The 25,435-nt window shown below is 38.2% G+C and overlaps 1 protein-coding gene across 1 annotated transcript in view; it reads right to left on the bottom strand.

Annotated features, from left to right (window-relative positions):
- Positions 1-25,012, bottom strand: part of plxdc2b (plexin domain containing 2b) — a 71,945-nt gene extending 46,933 nt beyond the window's left edge. The window contains exon 1 of the mRNA XM_055037637.1: positions 24,598-25,012. Coding sequence (XP_054893612.1) covers positions 24,598-24,685 — 88 coding nt within the window. The 5' untranslated portion in view covers positions 24,686-25,012. The remainder of the gene's footprint in view (positions 1-24,597) is intronic.
- Positions 25,013-25,435: the final 423 nt, after the last annotated feature.

Below are 25,435 nucleotides of genomic sequence, written 5' to 3'. Positions count from 1 at the left end.
TTCATCATTTTTGAAGCAGTTTAATGCTTTTTATTTTTTTGCTGTAATGATTCAGGAAGAAATTATGATTTGAACTCTGGGCATTTTTAATCACTTCAAGACAATAAAATCAGACTAAACTTTTTATTTAATAAGTCAGGATAATCAGAATTATTAAAATGTCTCAAGAATAATTCAAATGACTTTTTTTAGGCAGTGTTTTATCTTCACTTTCAGACATTTGCATTAATTTCTTTAGAATTTAGCAGGATATTCTTTTAAACTGCATAACTTGTTTTAAAGGTTTGGTATATCACATTTCATTACAGTTTAGAGTAAGTTTAGTTCACTCCTACAACTACACTTTTCAGATTCCTCCTTTTAATCTCTGTCCACAAATGTATAGGACCGAGATCAGGGTGATGTGAGACACTCCAAAATTTTGATAACCTTAAGTCACTATTGTCTATTTGGAAGATAGAGTTGATTCCAAATCCCAAATTCTTTAATAATATTTTAAGATGTTGGTTCAATATTCAAACAATGTCCTTTCCTCATTATGTCATCTATTGCGAGAATTTCACTAGATCAAGGGAGATCTGGCGAATTCTGAACTTTGGCTAAATGCATCTCTACTAATGTCTTGACTCCTAAAAAAACAACGACGAAAGGGTAGAAAATAAATCCTGTTCTTATGTCTTCTTCTGTTATCGCTGACAAGTCAAAAAAAAAAGACATTGGAAATCAGACAAACTCTAATATACTTCTTTTATCTGCTGTAGTTCACTATCTGTTGCCAAAAGTCCCATTTGAGAAAAAAATACATTACTTAGCACCTTTGACTCTTTTCATTTCCCTACAGTGTTTTTTAGTACTTTGTCAGACATAGCTACACATCTTCCACATAAAAATAATAAACCTCTTTGTTCACCTATAATGAAAGCACTTTTCCACTCAAAGCTCTTGCCAAGAGCTTATATCTTCATCTTTTAAGCCTCATAGGGTTTGAGGTCAGAAATCTGCTGACACACAGATATCCTGGATATTTTGGGCCAGCAGTAAAATTGTTACCAAACCTGAGAGGAACAGAAATGTAAACACACCAAGCCATGCTGATGTGCTGGCTTTACCTTGGTAGTGTCAAAAAAAAAACACAAAAAAAACAGTCTTAGACTCGCAGAGTAGCTGAAATTGATGCTTTGGCCTTTAAAGAGACATTTTTTAGGCAGGTATCATGAAATCAAATTTATGCTCAACATTAAATATGCAGATAAGGTCCAGTGTTCATCTTTTGCTTTTATTTAACTTACAAGTCTGTCATCAGGGAAATTGCGAAAGCAACAACTAATGAACAAGCTGCCGATTATATATTAAATGTATATCACCAAACCATATCAATCATCCACCCAAATAGTGATATGATGAATTTCTATTCAACATCATGAAAGTTTGCAAGTGAGGTCTTTTTTTCTAGCTTGTTTAAAGATTGATCAACACCAATAACTCTTTATGCCATCATATCCCCTTCATCAATCCTCGTCATGCATCAACAAACCTCTTTGGGTGTGATTATTGTGTTTTCTCCAAGCCTACGACCTGCAACACCCTCCTAGTCAAAGCACAGGGGAAAGATTTTTTGGGGGGATTTATTGAATTGCTTGAAATACTTTACTTACTGGATGTAAAGTGTGTCAAAACACACCTCTATTATGTTAAATGTACTAGATACATCAAACAAATTTTAAACAAATTGTTAAGAGTGGGTGCCTTAGGCTTATTAATCACTTCAGCAGAACAGTTTCTCTGAAAACAATCAATATGTGAGGCAACATAAGAGTGTGCAAGAAACAGAGCATCTCTTTAGCTGGAGATTGATTCGATGTAGAGACGAGATCTGTGTGTGTGTGTGTGTTTGTGGTCTTTTTGTGTGCGTCTCTTCCTGCAAGTAGAATTTGATTGAGAGGCAGTCCAAGTGCATTAACTGTATGTTTTCACTTTTGTCAGAGTTAAGGGTTCTGTGCAAGACCGGACAGGACCCTGGGGCCTGTCTACCTCCTCCTCACTAATCCATCACCATTAAGGATCTGCTCCCCCCTGCAGCCTGCCATCCCCTCTCCTATGTACAGTGTTCCCGGAGCCAAGCGCATGCTGATATGTCCACCTTGTCACACTTTCGACCTGCCATTTCCCACAGTTCAAAGAGAGTCAAGGTACCTGCTAGCGATAAGATGTAGGAGAACAGTCCTCGGTAAAGCTTTATTTAAATACCAGATAAGATATTTAGTTATTTTCACTTACACAGATAAGAGTGCATCAGTTTATGAGCGAATAACATTGATTAAACAAAAGAGACTTTTTAGGTCAAATTGTTCCGTCACCATTATAAACAATTTTGGTCATTCTACACTAGTATATCAGACATATGGAAGAAACTATTTGTCTGAGATTCATTTCTTATTATTTTACTGCAAAGAAAAAAACTTGAACTGATGTTTTATTAATACCATCCAGTTTGAAAACTCCTCCAGTATCCTCAGGGCTAAATTTAATAAGCACTCACATGAAATTAATAAAATGAAATTTCCAATAGTTTTGACAGTTATTTGTCAAACATGAACAGCACTGCATCTAATAAATAGTAATTACAATCAATTCAATTAACAGCCACTATAGCGCACAGCTAGTCAATATTATAAAACTAAAAACAACCTACATTAGTAGATTCATCACTGTACATTTTGAGGAAAAATATACAAAGAGCGGATGTTCTAAAGCCCTGCTTACAAACTGTGAACCCCATCAAGATCAAACAGTGTCTCTAATTGCTTCAATCTCTTGCCATTCAGCACAGGAGACCTGGGCATCTCAAAGGAAATCAATAATGAATACTGTTTACAACACACCCTTCTCGCCTCACCGGGAGTTTAGATGTGCAGAAAATGAGACCCAAAGAGCTGTGTGTCACAGAATGAGCTGATGATTCCCTCAGAAATCCTGTTGAAGGGTGGCATTTTATGCACAAAGATGTGCATCTCATTAAGTACCAGTCAGTCAGAAATTGGCACTGTCAGACATTTGCATTGCTCTGATTTTCTTCCTGTGTGAATTTCTCAGGGTGCAGGTTTGACAAGGAAACATAATTAAACTCAGTTCTGCTTCACTTCATCATTAAAATCCAATCTACTTGGTAAATATGTACGCTTAACGGGATACACTTAGTTTTATTTATTGGACTTCCTAAATATCATAATGACTGAAAAATAAATCATCAGCATAATTGAGGTCTTATTTGTTTTTCTTGGGAAGAGCTGCAGGTCAGAGGTTAGTTACAAAGTAATTACAACTTTCATTGTTTTACTTTAAACTGCTTAGCTGGATTTAAAGATTATTACCACAGACAGACAATAAGACATAAAAATTACAGTCGGTGTTGTATTATTAATTATGTCACAAGGGATAAAAATAATAGAAACTGAGGCATTGTTACAACTTAAGTCTGCAGAAATCTGCATGTGCAAGCTACAGTTAGTATCAATGTTCTGGATCAGTGTGTCAATTTTGCATGAAGAATAGGTTATAAATGTATAACAAATGCAATTCATAGCACCAGTTGTTGCTTTGAGTTACACTACACAGGTAAAGGACATTTCATTAAAAAAATATTTTTTTTAGTTAAAGGCTTTGCTTCTGCTCAAACGTTCCCTGATCATTTCAATCCAAATGTTGTTACTGATTTGTTGCCACATAACTCTGACATATGATTTGTTCAAGAGAAAAAAAGGTATATAGGTAATAGGAAGAGCCAATGGTTTGCTTACACACAATACTATTTTGCCAAGAATCACACAATGGAACCCCACTTATATGTGGTTCAGACGTTTCTTTATCGTAGATGTTTCTGTGAAATGTAGCTCCAAATTATTTGCAGAAAATTTGCTATGTTCAATAACTATTCTTCAAACAAGCAGAGTCCGAAGTCAGTCGTTGAGCGTCGGTATCCTGCATGTTTTAGTTCTCTCCCTGGTGGTGGTTTCTACCTCCTCAGCATGTCAATGTTCTGCAGAGGAATGCTAATGAGCCATGATTTGATCCAGGTGCGTTTAACCACGGAGAGAATAAAAACATGAAAGATATCGGACCTCAAGGAATGAGTTTGAACACCCTGCCTTAGACTGTATGTTTATTTCCTAGAGAAAAAAGAGGCACAAGCGTCAAAAGGAGGGAAGCAGTTGTTGTTGTTGCCATGTTTTTGTTCTAAACATTTAATATTAACGCAATTCATTTATTTCTAAATGAAAATGTCCACCTTATAAAACCGACAAAAGAAAGTTTGGGTTTCCCATAGCCTCACAACATCTCAAACTTTGCTGTACATGTACTAAGCAATGAAAGTGTCAGCAGTAAAAAAAAGAAAAAATAGCTTGGATATGAATAAGTCAGTACTACTCAAAACATGTACACTCATTGCACACTTTATAGGTACACCATGCTAGTGCCAAGTAGTACTCTCTTTTGGATTCATAAACACCATAATTCTTTGTAATGAAGCCTCAACAAGTTGTGGGGATGATTCCTCAGGGATTTTTGGTGAAATTACAGCCTTCCAAGTATTGCAGATATGTCATCTGAATATCCATGATGAGACTCCGTTGTTCCACCACAAACCAAAGGTGGAAGATTGAAATCCATCCATCTGAAAACTCAAATGACCCTATCTGTGAAAGTTTTAGAAGTCTATTTTAGCCTAAGTTAACCATAACACAGTTGTTTTCATGGTGAATTTCTTGTTTCATTTTGGTTTTTGAGCTGTTTAAAGTCTGCATGCCTGAGCTTGTTTCTTCCCACCAGTCAATTTATACAATGCCCCTGTTCATCACCTAGCAGTTCTTAGTCATCGTTTTTTTTTTCAGACTGATGCATGTATTCACTTGCATGTCAACGGTAAAAGCGTTTCACGATAAATTGAAAGAATAGAAAGAAAACACGTTTGCGATTCTACAGCTTTGAACAATTATTCAGTCATGCTAAAGATTTAACCAAATCTACACCATCCTGAGTCCCACGCAAGAGAGGATTAGTGCTTCACTTTGAGGACTGACTGTGCTATTTACTTTGAATAGCAACCAACTTTTTGGATTGCTGGGATTCTCTGGGTTTGGATGAAAATGTCATCCACTCATTTTGAAGTATCATCCGACTTTCTCCCCTTTTTTTCACTCATTGTTTTGTCTTTAAACAATGATTTACAAGGTACTGCAACACAGTGGAAAGATTTTTTGATATAAAATAAATTTTAAAAAATTTAATTTGATGTTAATACATTAAAATAAATTCAGTGCGTCTGCAGAATTTACATATATTTCACTGTGAGTGTTCAACTCTCCCTGTTTTGAGAATCCAAGTGTGACAAGTATGCTTCAACCCTGGCTCCTACATAGAATGGTTCCGGGCTTTGTGCCATCAGAACTGGGTTGATCTGGCTCTCCAGGGATCGTTGCTCAAGCTTGGAGGGTCAATGGCTCTGACGGAGCTTTGGCTCACCTCTTGCTTTCCATATGAATAATCAAATAAAAATCTAGAATTATTCTAGGGCTAAAAAATTAGGTATACTGTAAACATTGCAAGCGGGCATTTCTTAAAGCAATCCATTGTGACTGATGTGGGAAAAATCTAAATGTACAAACTTATCTGGACAAAAAACATAGAATAAATAAATTGCAAGGGGGGAATATACAGTTTCAGAGTCTTGTAACTGGACAAAAACAATCACCCCAACATGTGACTAACATTTCATGGTTTTCAGAGTCTATTAAGATTTGCTTTCGTTTTCAGTACGTATCAAAGTCTGTAGTGTTTTTGAGAAACCACCTTTCAGTACATGCAGAAAAATTTTATTTAGGGTCTCACGGGACAACCACGCTTTGCCTAAATATTTTCTCTCTTTATGCATTTCTCAACCAAAGACGCAGTTCAAGGTGGAAACTTGGTGCACCAAACCAAAGCTTGATTTTGAGCACTTCTCTGAAATACTTGAAAACAAACACCAAGCAGGGGTGAATAAAACATGAAAATTCCCCTGCAGCAATAACTGGACTCTTTAATTTTTTTATTTATATTAGGTGGAGCAAACATGGCTTTGCTTTAGAACAGGTAAGAGCAAACTTTCACTGATCTCCCTTAAGTTTTTACAGTGATGCATCAATAACGAGGTGGAAAGGCAAGTTGAAAACCTCCACAATATCCACAAGTGCTTTGAAAAATTCACTATAGTTTAAAAAAAGGTGATATCAAGCATGACCTTTGCAAATAGAGGAAGAGGAGTCCTGAGGGGTTGACTGTTGGGTTGAGTCTCTACATTTCTTTAAGCTGCAGTAGCTGAAAAAGTACTGTACATGCACCAATGCACCACATCACACCAGTTCACTTGCAGAAGAAGAGAGAATGTGCTGGGGGCAAGTAAAAAAACAAAAACAAAAAAAACTTTCAGGTTCACTTACTCTGGACATGTAGGATGGATGCAGTGCAGTCCATCCGAGGTGAGGCAGCGTTCTGACGCCATAATTTGTGTTTTGATCATTTCCGATACGTAGAGGTTAGCCTCTAAAAATTCGTCAGTGTCAGAAGATTTTAGTAATACCATTAAGGCTGCAACTTCTGCAATGGGTCACCTGTTTCTAGAACACTGAAAGAACAAATCTGTCCTTTAAAAAAAATAAAAAATAAAAAAGCCAAGGACTTTAGTTTAACAGGAAAATAATTGCTGCGTTAGCATACCATCTCATGTTGGCAAAGGAACACTAGATCAACCTGAACCATCATGTTTGGTCTCTCCTCAGATGTAGCCGTCATATTTTGCAGAAAATACCACTCACCCTTCTTTTTGCTTGACCCTCCTTCATTCTTTGACACAAAACCTGACATAAAAAAAAAAGAGATGGAAGAATCAAAGCCATTGATTGGATTGCAAGGAGAAAAGCAATATGATTCTGAGGAAGCATCAAGTTAAAACCCTTTCAAATTAGAAAAGTTAATGAATCTGCTGCAGTGATATTGTTTTGGATCAGTGAGTTTCTCTACCTTTACCTGCGACCAGCCACTAGAAGTGTGTTTCCACATACCTGTCCCAAGCCTGAGCTAACTCTGTGTTTAAAGAAATGACAGACTCGTTTACTGAGCCTATCGTGGCACCAGAGTGCCTTGGAAAAGCATTATTACCTATTTGATCAACCATATCAGTCATAAATCAATCATGTCAACACCGCTATCTAGAATTCAGATGAAAAATGAGAATCGAAATCCACCAAGAAAACTGCCAAAGTGTAGCTAATGGTGGGGATTGAAATGAACCCATTTCAATCTCCTCACCACAATCCAGCCATTATGTTAAAGTCTGACATCCCCAATTCTCCATCTGATTGTGATGCTTTATGTCTCCTCAGGTCAACAAGAAATCAAGCACTAAGCATTCAGAATATTTCCTCAGTGTCAAGTACTATATACTATTCACTCTTTATACAATTTTATTATGGATAAAAATCACATAGAGCCATGACAATTGCAATGCCAATACCTTCCTGTGAGCCTCCTACTGCTACTCCTCTAAAAAGAATTAGTCATTACTTACTGGCTCAAATTGCAGCACTGCCAGCAAAGCAAACAATGAAAGAATAGCTTTTTAAATTCAGGAGAGCAGAAATTAATAGCCCAAGTACTTGCAACTCGGAGTTGTTCGAAGTGTTACAGAGCCAAACAAGAAAAGCTCATTTCTATTATTTAACTTATAGTTAAGCAAATGTTTTCCTTCAATATACAGATGGTTACAATGTTAACCATTTTCATTTTCTTTGTGCTTTCACTGTTTAAGGGTTTTAATATGTTAAAAATTATTTGCTTTTCTACACTTTCCAAGACTACAGAGGAACAATAATAAAAAAAACATCTTGTTTGTTCATGCCTCTGCATATTATGAGTGAAAGAAAAGCAAAACAAATCAACTAGCATGTCTGGCAGCAAATTTATATGACACTGAGAGCAAAAAAGCATCTCAAAAGTGCCCAAATGCTGACACAGGTTTGTTTTCACTTTTAGTAGAAGACACCAGTGATGAAAAGAGTGAAAGAGTGTCAGAAATTTTTATATGACTTTAAAAATAAATATTAAAATCTGAAAGTTCGGCTGCTACTCTCTCTTGGGTAGGCATCTTAAGTTTGCAAAAGAAATTGGATACAAACTAATAAAAGAACCATCAACTTTTCCAAAGTCCTATTTAGAATTTGTGATACAGCATCTACATGCAGGTGATGTTCACTGAAATAAAAACAAGCTACAGTACCTCTGTAAAACATTGCTGAAGTTTTCCAGAGCCTCAGAAAAGATGTTTGGTGACAAACAAAAGCCTTCAAACATGCAGAAAAGGGAAATGGGAGAAGTGGAAAGAAATAAAGGTCAGACATAACAAGGCATCTGTGGGAAACTCAGCCTTCCTGACAGTGTAGGATGTGAAGCGTGGGCTGTTTGCCTGCAACCATTTCAATGAACGTTTCAGCTGTTTCTGTTTATTTATGGCAAAGTGAAAGATGATGGGAGGAAAAAACAAAGGATATATTTCACACTTCGACAAATATTTAGCCAGAGCTGGAATAAATGAATATTCATTTCAGAGTGACCAAGTTAAAGTCCAGATCTAAATTCAATTAAAAGGTTTTGGCATGATTTAACAGTTAAATCATGCCTAACAGTTGCTCTCCATGAAATCTGACTGAATGTCATCTGTTTTGGAAAGAAGAATGGGATGGAAAAAATGTGTAACTATGGAAAGATTTTAGAGGTAAAGGGAAACAGCAAAAGGTGGTTCAACAGAGTGTTGACTCAGAGGAGAAGAATACAAATTCACACGACATTTTTTTTCTTCTAAAATCCCAGCTCAAGATGTGTAAACAAGCTTTAGGATTGAACTGAGGAGATTTTCTCAAATGTCCTTTACCATCCTGATCCAGCTTCTTTTGTTTCAGTTCCACTTGTTTTCAACTTTTAAAAACACTTACATCTTTAGCAGGGGCACAAAATAATGTGAAAACAACTGTCTGTGGCATGACAGCGAGGAGCATACTCAAGATGGGAAAAAAGGAAGATGGGGAAAAAACAATAAATTCTAGGACCTAATCCTGAACAAACAATAATTGACCACAGCGACAATGTTTTTAGTGATGCTGCTCCATTAAGACAGTCACCATCAACACACGAGGTCGAACTTCCTCAGCCTATCAATCAGGGGTCTGAGTGGGACATTCAGAGTGTTGGGGCCTTTCATTACCATCCTGTCAACATGATTGCAGCCTCCTAGCATGCTCAGTGTGCCTCTTGTCATGTCTCAGCAGGGTCTTGTAACTGAAAACCTGCCACAAGACATAAACACCCCGAGGAAGACGCACAGAAACCCACATGTCACATGATTCACGCTACCTGCATGCTTGTGTGTTGTAGAGATCCGTTATGAGGTTTTCGGGCATGTTCAGGCAAACACTGGGACTTAAAAAGTGAATGTTTAAAATCAACATGTGGTTAAAACAGTGCTTAAAGAAGCCATTTGTCAAAACTGTACATACGATAAGCAGACAATCCTCTGGCAGGTCAGAACCACAGCATCTAGATGTATTCATATGTGTACACTTGTACCATTTTATGGTTTATGGTTCTGAGTCAGTAGGAAAAGGATTTTAGTTAAATGAAAAATAAATAAAACCTTACCACTATAGATTCTAGACATATGTTGGACCATCTCAACTGATCACTTATAACAATGCTCAGTAATGCAGTGTCTTAAAAGCACTGTAAGAGTACATCAAGGTTTATGCCAAAGCAAAACCTCAAAAACTGTTTTTTTTTGTTTTGTTTTGTCATTTCTAAATGACCGTCAGCCTTTGTTATTGTCAAAATGGCATAAAGGGATTTGGTTGTTGCTTTTTTAACCTCAGAGCCTTTATGTAGGTTGGCTGGTTGCATTTGTTTAATTTCTGCGAGGAGGCCTGGAAGCACAAAGTAAACATTTGCTGCTGGTAACTCCAGCTCACAAGCTAATCCAGTTAAGATGTATTTTGACAGTTCAATTTTATTACAAACTTAGACGAAGAAAAAAAAATGCATTTATTTAGTCTGAACATTATATAATTATATTTTTAAATTATTTGCCTTTTACTCAGCAGGGTTGTAAACTTTTATGTGGCATTGGATCTCCTGAGCTCATTGTGTGACAAATTAGTAAAGAATAGTTATAACAGCTGAATTCAAATATCAATTGTACATTTTCTGTGAAAAAATTATACATTTATGAGGCTCCTGTAGACTCTGACCTAAATAATTTCAAGCTTTTTTCCCCTCAAATCCCTGCTGCTGATTTTAATTATTTTTTCCTCAAATTCCAACATAGAAAAAAAAAATTATATTGACAAGCTGTAGATGAACACCCTAGTACAACTGTTAATTATTTACTCTGACTGACAGGTTCTTAATAAAACACCACCATAAACGTAATCAGATGGTCAGCAATATTTTCTGGGAGTGGAAAACCGCACAACTCATTTAGGAAACAAAATTGTTTCAAGATGAAATAAAAAAAATCTGCTTTTTCTTCACTTCTTATGAACATGAGGAAGTGAAACTCCCTTTTTAGCAATACTTGAAAAAGTTTATGTTAAGGTTTGGAAACGTTAAGGAATTATGAACATTGATTGCTTATTGTACTCCAGTCACACTACAACCATATGGTGACATCTGCTTTGCTACTGTCTGGTGTCTTAAATAATGTTTTGATGTTGGTTTTGTGAACTGTAGAAAATCTAATTTTATCTGCACCAGACAAATTTTTCGACATGTCAACATTTTTTTTTGTGAAATCAGTGTTTTTTTTTGTATGTACAACCCAAAAGCGTCCCACAGGCGCAGTAGAGGAAGCAACGACAATACACATAGTGAGCATGGTAACTAATGATTCTTGATTGTGCATTGAACTTTCAGTCAAAATGGGGTGGAAATAATTAAATATGTATGCAGACACAAATAAGATTTGATGTTGCAGCAAAAGTGGCCAAGATAAGGACTAATATTATGGAGTTTATCTAGTAAAGCTCTAAGATGAGTTTTAAGTCCTGCAGCTCAGGGTGTAGCAACATAAGAAGTCGCCAAGGGGAACAGGTTCAGATCAGAGAAACCTTAGCAGAGACTAAAGAGGACAAAGGCTTATGTTTGACTTCATGTTATGTATTATTATTGTAGTTTATAAATAAATAAAAAAAAGCATCGCTTTTTCACTTACCTCAAACATCAGTGTAATTTCAATACAGTCCTGCACAAGTATTACTGCTCATTTCCTATTTCTTCCCTATTGATTTGAAGACATTTAATCTGCTGGACTGACAGCAGATGAAGGATTGCTCTTGCAAACACTGGGATCAGACGACTGAATACAGAGACAACACCAGAGAGTCCATTACTCAGCTCGCATTCAAAAATAGGGCATGATGAGAAATGATCATTAGGAACCGGGTGGAACAAGGAAGGAGATATTGGAGAATGTGAAAAACGGATACGACAGAACAAGGGATGAGGAATAGAGCTGACATTCATTTTCAAGAGGTTATGAAAATAGCCTCCTCAGTGATGGCTCAAGCAGCAGCATTAGATGTATTTTGCAGTGATTTATTTAGCATCCAAGGGAAAGAAGATATAGCAGAGCAGGAATATCAAAAACATCCCAATAAATTTGCAAAATCACAATATAACATATAGATGTTTGTGATAGGGTAAAAGCATTTTGAAGACTAATTCACAACAAAAAAATTTTTTTACAAGCATACTTGCAGAGCTGACTCTAATCTTTATTTTCTAATCTTTATGCATGTGAAATATTGACAAGAACCAGCTGAAAATTAGACATATCATGAATAGCTTCATATACCATGTACACAGGTTTGCATTCACTTTATATACACAGCTGCTCTCAGACAAAACAGCCATATATCCCCAGAGCTTCTAATAATAAACCCTCTGACTCATCTCATTCAGGCATGACCAGAGCTAATGTTTGCACAGGAAGCATTATGTAAAGAGACGATCTAACCTGGTGCGGCATGTTGTTCTGCACCTGCTCAGACAAAAGAAACCTCCAGGTAGAAACCATAAAAACGCCCAGCTATTATTTAGGAGGTATGTCTGAGCTTTGCATTTTTGTAGTTTTTTTCAGTACAATTGTGTCTCAGCTGCTCCATAATTTATGACCAATAGCTAATACATGCCAGATAATTACAATCACATTATTATTATTATTGTTGTTATTTTTATTATTTAGTAGCTTAGCATTTGCAGAAAAAAAAACATCTGCTATGAACATAGTTGGAGCTGGGTTTGTATGAGAGTTGCAGGAAATTGATGAATAACCGAGTGACTTTCATAAATAGTCGCATATAAAAATATGATATAAAAACATTTTTTTGTCTTGCTTGTTGGGGAAAAAAGGACATGAAATAAGGAATGTGCATTCATGTTAATGATCTTCAAGCAAAGATCAGCGCAGCTCTCCAGGGAAAACTAATATCATGCATGACCAGCAAATTTTCCTGACAAGCCAATCTTTTATCTGTGTAAAGCAAACAAGGAATAATTGTCGGCTTTCAGATGTCAAAGCAAATCTAGCTCTGATTTGTTATTTATCTTCATCATAACAATAAATATGTTACGATGAAGTTGAGCTGGCAGTGAACAGGTCAGAATATATTGGCACTATGTGTGATTTCAAAACCCTTCAGGTGAATGTTGAGCCTGCCTGACTCTGATTTGTATTAAAGTGAAAATCTGTGGCTAGATATATAGCATGGGATGAAGAAAAGACAGATGGAAGGGATGTAAAACAAAAAAATGGAAGTTGGAAGGACAAGGCAGCAGGACCAAAGGAGGGTAGAAAGAATAGTAAAAAAAAGGTATAAAATTAATGAGAAACAAGAAAGTTAGAAAGGAACTTCTGAAGAAAGAATACAAGTAGAAAATAAGAAAAGAAGGAATGAACAAACAGAAGAAGGGAGGATGAACAGAAATATGAGGAAGAAAGACAAGAATGAAAGAAAAAATAAGAGGAAGTTCCAACATTAGGACAATCAAATGAGTAAGTCAGGAAATTTCAATATTTCTTTTACCATTATCTTCCTTTTCCATACTTATTTCCACCTGGAAAACACCGAAATCAAACTCCATACTTTTCTGCTGTTATTTTTTTTAAGTATTTCTGTAATGACCTTCAGTGCTTCAGACCTTTGTTTTGTGTTCATGCTTTTTATCCAATATTGTTCTCATGGTTTTTCACTTTATTTACCCTGCAGGTATTTTTTTCTATTTTTTAAGACTTTGTGCTTTCATTAGTATCAAAGCTTTTATTCAGGTGGCACCAACATTGCTTTAGAGTATTGATATGGGTTCTACATTCTGTTTTAAACAACTCATTCCAATTTTCTTGCCATATAACCTGGAGCTTCTTGAGGAAAACAGACAAAAGTGTTTCCTAGGGAGTCAATTACAGCTACATGATATGTCCTCTCTCTCCATAACAAACATTGTTTTTCACTTTCTGCTCAAGCTCAGGGAGTCCCGGAGAGATGACAACGTACTTCAGCAGAATTGGCCCAGATCACAAAAGCATTCATTTTCAGTGACACTCATTGAGCAAACATGACATGCTCAGAAACGAGAGAAAAGGGAAGGAAACTATTGAGCGCTGCCCTCCCACTTTCTCATGCTGCACCCAAACTGTCATTTCTGTGTGAGAGAAGAGGGTTGGAAAGACAAATGCAAAACATATCCATCCCCTCCAACCCCCCGTCATCTATACCCACAACAAAAACAGTTATCTACTAAAGCATTCAGTACAAAACTGCTATAGACTTAGTTCGACACTCAAACAACCAGACCACAATTTCTGATCTGCTGTTGATTCCTTTAAAAGTTGTTGCCTTCTGAATCCTAAAAGGTGTGCAAACACCCCAACCCAATGCCTCTGTTGGTATGACGATGCAAGATTTTTTAGGACTGTGTCAGACAACACAATTAAGATCCCAGTTTCTTGTTACCTGGGCAGAAAAGGAGGACTGCTACCTGGTGTTTTCCTTTTACACTGCAGGCACACAAAGGCGGTTTGTACACCTTGCAATTTATCACCGCAGAGGCTCAAAGCGAGCTTTTGTACCCTTCTCTGTGCTGAGCTCAGGGAATGACTCGCTGCAAGAAAACACGGGCAAAGCAACAAAAACATGAAAGAATCAGAAGGAAGAGTTTAATCTGTTGTCAGTTTCTCGGTTGAATTTTTGGTTTAAAACTAGGTTTTACCAAGAATATGTGCATTATTGTTTTTATATAATGCAATAACGTAGAACAGTTGAGGGAAAAATATATTTCACATAAATAAAATAGTGGCATGACAATGTATTGAGCCCTCTTTTCTCTGAGACTGTTAATAAAATCCATGGAAATCAGTTTGTTGCAGAAGGAGGGCTAGTAATCAGAGAAAGAGTCAATAGGTAACTTTGAAGGAGCAGCACAGATCTACAGCTCAGGTGGAAGAATCCATTTACTCAAGCACTCATTGAAGAGTGTCAACAAGAAAACCATGGTGAAAAAAAATATTGAGCTTTAAATGCAATATGTGGTGGAAGCATTATGCTGTGGGCCTGCCTTTCTTCAGCAGGGACAAGAAGGCTGGACAGAGTTGGGAGCATGGAGGGGGCTAAACATATGAGAATGTTACATCCAGCAGTAATGATACTTTGACAAATTTAAAATTTACAAGAGTGTACAAACAAATTTTCTTTCCAATTTTACCTGAAATTTAAATATATCAACCATCTAATTAGCGAGAATTTGGTTTCAAAGATGTCCAGAAAGATCAGCACAGAGGAAGCCTGAAGCCCAGGGAGTTTGACTTCAATGAGTGTCTTGAACAGACGGTGTGCAAAACTCAGTTTGTGGTTGTTTTCCACCTGCCATAAATAAATGGTGCAAGAATGATGAAAATACAGAAATGCAGTGCAACCGACCTCACTGCGCTCGGCCAGCCAAGTGGCCTCCTGTTTACAGTTTCACCATGAATGCAGAGTAAAGTTGGGAGAACAGCTGGGACAAACTCATCCGAGAGTGTGTTGCTCTAAACATCCCTTCCAAGGGAACTCTTTATCCTCCCATTCCTGGCAGCCCTGATTCCTGAAGGGTGATGTGATGACCAGCTTTGCAGATGTGGTGCAACTGTTAAATCTCCATAAAATCCTTGTGACTAATTTGAGCAGGAAATTAGCAACAAAAAGAACAAAGATGATTATTCTTTGTCCAGCCAGCACAGTAACAAATCATGTCCATGTTACAGCACAGCCAATAAATCTCAGCCAGGAGGTTTTTCCTTTCTGTTTTGTGTTTCAAAAATTTTTACATTTCCATTCTGTATACCAAAGCAATCCTCCGAGTACAAAGAGGAATGTGTTTACCAGAAAAGCACCTGACAGTAGTTGTCACATCCTAAAGGTTTTCTCTGTCTGTGGGTACAAGGTGGCAAAAAGAAAACAACTTTGATCCATACAGAGAAAAACCCCAGTGGCTCTAAACCTTTCATTTTGACAAAAATCTGCTCTGGCCCCAATCAGTTGCAGATCGCAGAGTTTGGGTCTCTGAAAGTGGTCGGTTTGAGGCATGCACACTTTTTTGTCAGGATGAGTTTGGGAGGGAATGAGAAAGCTGTGGACAGAAGAAGCCGGGACACTTTCCGGGCAGAGCAACAAAGGCAGCAATGTTGGACCTACAGCAGTGAAAAACACATCAATGTCTGCCTCGAGGAGCCTGGCACAGCTCAACTAACATTGTCTGAAAACTGTGAACAACATTAACAAGCTAATCACTGAAAGGGGAGCTTTCTTTCAGAGGCCGAGCAACCAGTCGCAAATAAAGCTGTAATTGATGGCCTTTGGACTGAACATGCATATAACATGATTAGCAGGCTAATAAATCAATTTTAAAAAGGGTTAAACATGATTGTCAAGACAGGAAAAAAGCCTTTTTTCCCATCAAATGCAAGAACATCTATCAGTAAATAACAATAAATCTGTCACCATTACATATTAGCCAACAGCCACCTCTGTCAAACATTGAACACTCATAGCATATTCAGAAATCACAAGAGTTTCCAAACGGGGATCATATTTTATTACAGCTAAAAGTTAAAATGAAAGTATTTCACTTTTCAAGATCACAGTGACTGAACAGAAGAGAATCAAAGCAGTACATGAGCACACAAAGACTAGACTAACACATCAGGTCTTGATGGTCAATCCTGATTTTTTTTTTTTACTGAAATCCAGTTTATTGTAGATGGTTGCTCATACTACCAAATGATGCTATTATAATCAGAAATCCATGTGAAAAGTTTACGACCCCAAAGCGACCAGCGTGCACAGAAGAAGAATGTTACTCAGCAGCGCACTGTTTACAGTAAGTAATAATGGACACCACTGTGTATGGGTAGATTTTTTTTCTAATTATTCAGAAATGGGAGCCAACAATATTCTCACAAGATCATAACAAACAAATGTAATAAAAAGGAATCTCAATAGAAATGGCCTTCTCTGGAGCATAGACTGCAAATTCTGTGCAAAACTTGGAGAACCCCTGACATATCAAGGTTTAAAGACTAAGATCTTTCTTCTTACTAGCTGTACTATTAATAATTTACACTGGTCTATAGTGCAGACTTGAACTCAATAGGAAATCTGAGAAGAGAACTAAAGATTAGTATGAGAGCAAGGAGACTGCAATGACTCATCAATGATAAATCATCAAAATAGATGAATAAACATAAAAAAATGCTGATCAGCAGAAAGCGTCTGCTGGTAAAGAGGTCTGCTAGAAGGCTAAGGATGAAGAGGGATTTATTTTCATCACAGTGAGTCATTTCTAAGCAGAACTGGTAAAAACTGTAAAGTCAAAATGTAGGATGCTGATGGACTTCTGTCAAGTAAGACTGAATACTGAAATGAAATCAAAATGTACTTCCACAAGGTATAAGGTTAAGGGTGGGAAAACTTATAGTACCATTAACTTTAAGTTGAATTGCACAAGATAAATGTAGCGTTATATGATCAGTCAGCCAGTGAAGATCCTGAATATCATGTGTATTGCATAGTAGTTTGTACTAATTTAGGCTAATCAAAGCCTTTACTGGGCTATTTGACGTTTTTCTGTCACTCAGCCTACATGAGAGTCAAAAATATTTGCATTGGTCTGAGAAATCTGCACTTGGAAGCGTATAAATGTGATGTTTTCACACCAAATTATAATCCAGACTTCCTTCAACTCCTGCCCTGACTCTTGTCAACGTCAGAAAGGAAGAGTGAAATCTACTGCATATAAACTCATCACAAATGTGCGAACAGTGTGAGGCATGTGGAAGTATGCCGTCAACCCAGAGCGACTTGCTTTCGGTGGGACAAAGGCAATTCACTGCTGCTGCTCTCAGAACACGAAGCCGGCTGCAGGGTGGGCTGGATGGCTCCGCCACCACAAAAACACCTTATCTTTCTTCAACATGCCCAGAAACCTATAACACTGCGTTCAACTGCCCTCATGATAACAATGCATGTTTACACTTCAGGATCTTCTGCTTTAAACTTAACCGTGTGCATCGGTATTTGGGAGTTTCACTGCACTTTGGTGCAGGGGCAAAAAGAAAAGCATCGAGGGTGGGAACAGTATAGCTGATCTGCAGAGCAACCACAGTTGTTATATAATTAAAAGAAAATTAAAGGACAGTTTCCCCTTTTAAAGATTTAAAATTGTTTTTACTACAGATAGCTGTATACTCTAGACTTCAGTCATATGACAGAACATTTGCATACAGTTCTGCTTATTTATAAGGCATTGATATCTCCATCATTGCTTCATGTCATTGTTTTCCAAGATTTCTTAGTGAACAGGGATCCATAGCAGCAGCCCAACAGGAAGCAGCATGAATAAAAAACAATCTTTGTTTTTTAAATATCATCCACTACTTGGTGTGTGTCAGGTCTAAACAGATATTACAGACCAGAATAGTCAATTTTATCATAAAGGAGATCTTTCATGAGTATAAAATCAACTAAATCTATAAGAAATGTCAAACCTTAACTCAAAAAGTCCAAAGGTTTCTGCCTGCAGAAAAAGCTCAAAAGAGGAACCAATAAGACAATAAGAACGGCATTAAGCTAAACAAGACTAACTTCATAAGAACATCCCAAAAAAATCCAATCTTGTAGAGACTTTGACTGAAGAAATGTGTTGAATATGGGAAAAATAAATATTTGCAACTATGAGAATAAATTTGTCAAAAACAATTTTTTTTATGCATTTATTTTTTATCATATTTCTTTAGAAGTTTGAAATGACAAACATCTGAATTGTAAATTGGCCACAAGCTTAATCAGTGCATCTCTGCGACAAATCCAAATTTGTACAACTACATGCAACAATCCCTTTTGCCGGCGTTAGCATTGAAGTTCAGTGTGATTAAACCAAAACAGCTGAGCCAGGGAACCACTCAGCCCACAAGTGACAAGCAAACCAAACACATACTGATTAATTGGCCTCCAATCATAAAGCTCCACAATTACACAGGCAGGAGGTGTTTCCATTTGCATACTATTGCTTCTAGATGATTAGAAAACTAGTGAACACTGTTACTGTTCATTACAGCTTGACCCCAGAAATTTAGATAATTTATTAACTGAGCAGCAAATACCTGGCCTATAACTCAACTGACAAATATGGCCTCTTGTTTCTCTCTCATGTGGACTGTAAAACAAATCTAATTTCCTTTTCCACATACTAACAAGATGACAGAAACTAAAAACTGAGTGGAAATGGTTCACACTGCAGCTTTCAAGAAAATTGTCCAACTACACAGACAGTATAATGATATTGTCAATCAATGAATAACTAATGTACCCAGCGTCTTGCAAAAGTGTCACTAAACCTAGAACTTGTTCAAATTATGATGCATGAATGCTTGGATGGGATTCCAACTCTAAAATAATTTGAAAAGACATGTATAATATTCCTTCCACTAAGACACACAGATAGATGTATAGGAAGTAGCGCTTATCTCATAAAATCTTCAAAGCATACACTTTTAATGAGACAACAAATGAAGAAGTTTAAAGGATCTTAGTACTTTTGAAAGGAACTTAGTATTCTATTGTTACTACATCATAATTTAATTCTCCACTAAGAAAGTCATAAAAGAAGAAAAAATATTTGTTACCCGCCTTATCTCTTGCATCGTTATTCCGTCAAAGTTAAATCCATTTACTCCTCTAAAAAAAAAAAAACATTTTCACTCCACGGCTGATAATCTAGTACTCTTCATATGGCAGCTTCTTTTAGAGGAGTCACCAAGAAGAGCAGATAACAGCCTGACTGTGGCCTGCTGACAGTTTTACAATCATCTGATTCAAAGCAGGATGTTTATTATGAGTGGGAAAATGCCTGTCAGCAATTTACTGGGCCACTAACTTCAGGATCTGTGCTACTTTAACCATCACAGGCCTCTTTTCCGTCACTCTTCAAAGGTTCTCCGCTGATGCTGAACGTAACTCTTGTGTTTTGGTTTTGCCAAACAAATCTCACAAAAGGAAAAGATGCCAGAGTGATGACCAGCGCCTCTAAGAAGTTGTAACCCAGGCAGAGCTTTGCATCAGCTTTTAGACTGAAGAAACCCCTATGAGAAAAACCCTAAAGAAAGGCTTAAATACGTCGGGCATCATTAACTAGTGGCCTCTTGGCTCTTTGTCTCTCAGCCTATTGAACCCGATGTGGTGCTTCAGCTCTCTAAAGCAGTCGGGCTGAGCTTTTTCCCGAACCGAGAGGGGCGGGGAGATGAGCGACAAGGGCCATAGCGTGACGAATGCAGGAACCTGGTGCTGCTGTTTCATGCTGCTGAGAGAGGATCGGGGGGAGGATGATACGGCACGGCCCGCTGCCACCACACACAGGGCGGCACAATAAGCCTCGCCGCTGTTGCTGCCCCTCCTTGTCTCTCACCCTCTTAAAGACCCCCCACCCCCCTTTATTCATTCATGGCAGCTCCATTCAGCAGGTCATATAGAGAGCCAATAAGAAAGCTAACTCGGTCTGCTGCTCCAAAATGTGCAATGTCAGAAAAATATCAGACACAGGGAGAGGAATGAGGTGAAGAAAATTCCAAGGGGGCTGACAACCATCTCAAAAAAGGTGGTTGAAATGAAGCTGACATCCCTTAAACTCTTCAAACTGTCTGAACTTTTCACATTTCATCTTTCTACGTATTTTACGGAACGGATCAGCAATGAAGATTACATTAAGTTTAACGTTTTGACCTTCATATCGAACTTTGGAGGAAAACTAAACATGACACGTGATGGCAGCAGCATCATGCTGTGGGGATTCTGCTTTAGAATAGAGGTTGTAAAAGCCCAATGATTATTCACATTCTAGCAACGTAAGAACTCTAAATATGCATTCAGAGCTCCAGGGGAATGATTTAGATCAAAATACACCCGAGCGTTTGAACAGCCTGGCCAAAGTCCAGATATAAATCCAGGTGAGAATAAGCACCAAGGCTTCAATATTGATGTTCAGACATTTTCCATCCAATGTGATTGAGCTTCTTCCCAATAAAGAAAAGGAGGGGGAAATTAGCCTTTAGATGTCCAAAGTTGGTAAAGGTTTGAATTGGCTGATGGGATTCCTGTACATACATTTTTATCATAGTTGTCATGAAAGCTGCTATGGTTTGTTCTTCATTAAATGTTTGTGATCTACTCTATGTGGGATGATTAAGAATCTGAACAGATGTCTTCCCCAACTTTGGACAGGCTACAGAGCAAATGGCTGTGGTGTCCCAGGTTACAGTCCCCTGGTCAGTCGTGTAAAGTCCCAATAAACCACATTAAGTTTGTGGTGGCATCATGACAAAATGTGAAAAGTCCAAGCTCTCTAAAGCAGACAGCTTTAGAGAGCTCTCTGCTCTCTAAAGCCTTTTCTAAAATCTTCCGAAACGTTTGGAAGGTTTTAAGACGAAGCTTTCATGGTGGTGTGTAAACTACTTTTTCACATAAAGCTTCAGCTGTTCATGAGAAGAGCCAGTGAGCTGTGTGCTGAAGTACCTGCAGCCTGTGTGAGACGGGACAGCATCAGCCTCTGTGAGAGGCGGCAGCACACTGACAGCAACATCCAGCTCTTTGAAGGCAACGCAGGTGAAACGCGGGTCATACCATTTGTAAAAGTCAGGTTATTCCAATTTTAAAACAACTCCACTTCTAAAATCTTGCATTTCCAGTTGATTAAAACTCTGTTGAATGAATCATAACCCTGCTATCTATTCTGCATTTGATGGTTATTTGCAGAGACGTCACTGATTTAATGCAACCCCCAAGGCTTTTTTCAGTTAAGGTGTGTTAAGCCAGTTAGAATCTTATGATCAACAAATTTTGACTGTGTTTTATTATTACTGATTTGAATTTTACAGCATTAAATATGGTCTAATTCTGACTATGCAATGAATTTATGTAAATTGAAAACAATTATTTATTACTGCCTTTAAATCCATCCTATTTGTCCTGTAAAGATATATATTTTACAAATTTAAAAAAAAAAGAGTTTGGTGAAAAACAGACACTGCCCATTAACTGGCTGACATGACAAGCATGGTGGTAGCTGCATCATGTCATAGGAAAGTTTCTATTTTTCAGTAACTGAGCACTGGGTTGTAAAGATGGTAAGGTAACCAGTCGAATATGGAGATTCTTCAACAAAGTGCTCTGTAGTGTAAGGCAATGATCTACAGTATCTGAAAAAAATAATACAGCCAAGATCACAAAGGAGAGGCTTCAGGAGCAATCTCTGAATGTCTTTAAGGGGCCCAGACAGAGCCTGGATTTAATTCAAACTTAAATGTCTAAATTGTCCTAAAACAGCTTTCCACCTACACCACCCGTCAAACCTGACTGAGGGTGATAAAAATCTGAAGAGAAGAATAGGAGAAAACAGAATAGGTGTGCCGAGCTTGTCGAGACATAACCAAGAAGTCTCAAGGCTTGAATTGTTGCCATGAAACTTGTAAGCCAATAGATGTGAATACATGTAGCTTTTTCATTTTTTGGTTTTCTGTTTTAATCAACAACTACATGATATATTTTTTTGTGAAAACATCATACCAGCCCACACAACAGGATCCGGTAAGCTAATGTCAAGCAATTCATTAGAGTCCTCATTATAGAGCTACATTTGGCTGTAGCACGCACCATCCATGCGCCTGAGCATGTGCATGACTGCAGAGGCAGCTCCTGGCAGCATGATGGATGAAGAACAGGGCGTCTGAGCTGGAGACGTCCACGCTGCTGCAGTCTGAGACCAGCCTACAACCTCTTTCAAGCTCCTCCAGTGTACGAGGAAAGGAAATTCCACATGCAGCCGCAGTCTTCGCACATTAACAGCCTCCAAACACAGAGCTTTTAACATCAAACCACGTAGTGAAATGAGCCAAGCCTCCCTCTCCCAAGCTCTCTCGACTCTCATCTCATGGACAGACACACTCCAGACTGGAGTGGCACATCTCTATCCCCCCCACATTCAGGGGAAAGCAACAGAGCACAAATTGACCCAAAAAGTCAGCCCCAATTTTCTGAGTGTGCCACCGCTGAGTGTGCCATGGAAACTTAAAAAAAGGGATGCACTAAGCTCACAGGATATTGTGTAATTTTACCCAGATGTTCTCTAGTTTATCTGACTAGTAAATGCAAGGAGGGGAAATGCATTTTTCAGCCACTCCTCACATCTTAGATTGTGGTGGAGCTACTGTGACACTTTTCCAAGGGACTGAAAGCTTTCTGGGAGTGAATGGTGCCTTAAATCCTCCCTGCGGAGCAGCTGATTTTGGAAACGTCATTTTGTGCTCTATTAATGAGCACCAATCTAAGTAAGGACAGGGGGCTCCGGGTTCCAGCTGCACAGAAGTTAAGGTCATCCAACAAGCAGGGGAGCACCTCATCTAAAAATACTGTCCTACATACAAATTTGTCCAGCTTGCCCAGGAGAGGGTTTTATTTTTGTACATGTTGATGCAGCTGAGATTTCCTCTGCTTATATTTTCCAAAACCTATCTGTAATCTGCAACTGTCTGCAAAAATGCATGTGTGTGAGGGTCTGCAAAACATTCCTACACATCCCTGAGGCATGCCATCACACACATGTGAGTTTAATCTGCAGTCACTGTCAGCGGAAGAGAATTTCCCTGACCGCTATCTGGAGTGAAAAACAAGAGCTCGCGTGTGAGCTGAATGGCAAAACTTATCACATCGTTAAGATCTGAGGTTTCAGGGGAACTGTTGGTGTCGTCTGCCTCCATTCTGCACAGTGAACTTGTAGCTCCAGTGTGGAGGAAAAGGAAATGTACATTTTTTTTCTTCCCTGATGTGTGAAAAGTTGCAAATAGGTGACGCTTTTTCTACAGAACTTTAGACATTTGCTCCTCACAGATTACTAGTGTGGTTATATTTGACATTATATACGTTTATTCAGTTACCTTCAAATCAAGGTAAATTAATTCTTACCTGAAATTCAGTTCAAAAAGTAATAGAAACTCTTATTAAATCATGAGTGATCAATGGCATCTTGTGGTTCAGGTTAAGCAGCCACACCCAGACCAGAAAACTGTCAAACCTGTTTCATCATTAAATCACTTTAGTACATGTAGATGCAGGATAAAATGTCTAGAAAACAAGCATTGTGTGTTTTGGTTAATCTGCTGATTTGATATTGGGACATTTATGTAGCCCCACACAAAGGATAAAACACTATCTAACTTGTCATTGCCTTTAACCACATCTAACTGGGAAATCTGGTACAACCAAATATTCACAAACCAGGTACGGTTTTGTGGAAGTTTCTGTGGCAGCAACTTTTGCAACTTTGCAAGTTAGCTGCAGATACAGCCACAATATGTTGGAAGACAAAGATGTAGGAAATGTATCCAAGAGCTGTTAGTAATGGCAGGATAGGCTTCAGTAGCACTTATTAGATAACTGCTACTGAAAGACCACCATCTGCAGACCTTTGATAAACCAAAATGTAGGAAATCAACATTTTGGGGTGAGAAAAATTCACTGCATGCCCCACACATCCATAAATACAATAGAAAATCTGAGACACCCCATTTCTAATGCCGTCCAGGGCAACCGCCCACACCCCAAACAAAACATCTAAACAGTACATCTCATTCCAGCCCGACTAAATGTTGTGCATGAGGAAATTCAATTATATTCGCAGTGGTTATAAAATTAAAATTTTTTTAAAGTGCAGAAAGTTGGGTCATGAAAGCCTTTTTCTTAGTTTAATGATCTAATGAGTCCTAAAAATAAAGCAACAAGAGCCTGAGGGAATTTTTCCTGCACACATGTTGTTAGAGTCTGACAAACAAGAGGGTCTCTGCTGCAACACATCCACTCTCCATCAGCTTTATTGTGTTTCGGTTATGGACAAGCTCTGGTCCTAACACGCAGGTCCGAGGAAAATGCTGAGGGTTCTTACCGTCACCGATGTCCGCTCGGATATTCCACACACAGAGCAACAATGAAACAACTCCAGCGAGAAGGTTGAGCGTCTTCACAGCAGCCATATCCAAGTTCTCTCTCTTTATTCCGCTGGGCTTTTTTATTCTTGCTTTCCTCCCACCAGCTTTCCCGTCTTCGCTCCTACACCGACCGCGCCAACTCTCCGACAGCCAGCCGTCTCCCTGCTGCTTTTTAAAAGAGCAAAGACCTGCCTGCGCTGCACTGAGCACTGATTGCTTTTTTTTTTTTTCTTGTCTCCAAATGTGCGCCGCTCTGCGCGCTCCTGGGACGCGCTCTGAAATGAACCAGAGCTGATGATGTCTGGGGAAAAAAAGAGAGTTTAAAGCGTAAAAAAAAGAGAGAAAGGTGCAGCTCAGCTCCACATGGTGCTGTGGTCCCAGCTGCTGGGTGCAAAAAGAAGCTGAAGAAGGCGCTCCTGGAGAACACGGTGCGCTCTCACCGTCATCAGCTCCCCAGAACCAATGGCTGTCATCCACCTTCGAACCCGCAAAAAATTAGACAAGCATCTGCTTTTTTTTTTTTTTTTAAAAAAAAAAACAATTTATAGGTTGTTTAATTTTCACAAACAAATTTAGAATGGCCGGAGACAGATTCTTCTTTAACAGGCTACACCCGTTTAAAGAGTTTTAATATGAGTGCATTACAATAAGGAAGGAATAGCCTACACGTTTTCATGGTTCTTGTTCGAATTTTGGTGTTTGTTTTGATAATGAAAGGTCTTGTCATTTTTCACCTTTTGCACAATGACAGGTTAGTTAGAGCGCCCTCCTCAGGTGCAAAAGATTTTGCAAACT

Source organism: Poeciliopsis prolifica, unplaced genomic scaffold (genome assembly GCF_027474105.1).
Source record: "Poeciliopsis prolifica strain line A6 unplaced genomic scaffold, Auburn_PproV2 SCAFFOLD012, whole genome shotgun sequence".
Lineage (NCBI taxonomy): Eukaryota > Metazoa > Chordata > Actinopteri > Cyprinodontiformes > Poeciliidae > Poeciliopsis > Poeciliopsis prolifica.
This window is presented reverse-complemented; position numbering and strand designations above follow the sequence as displayed.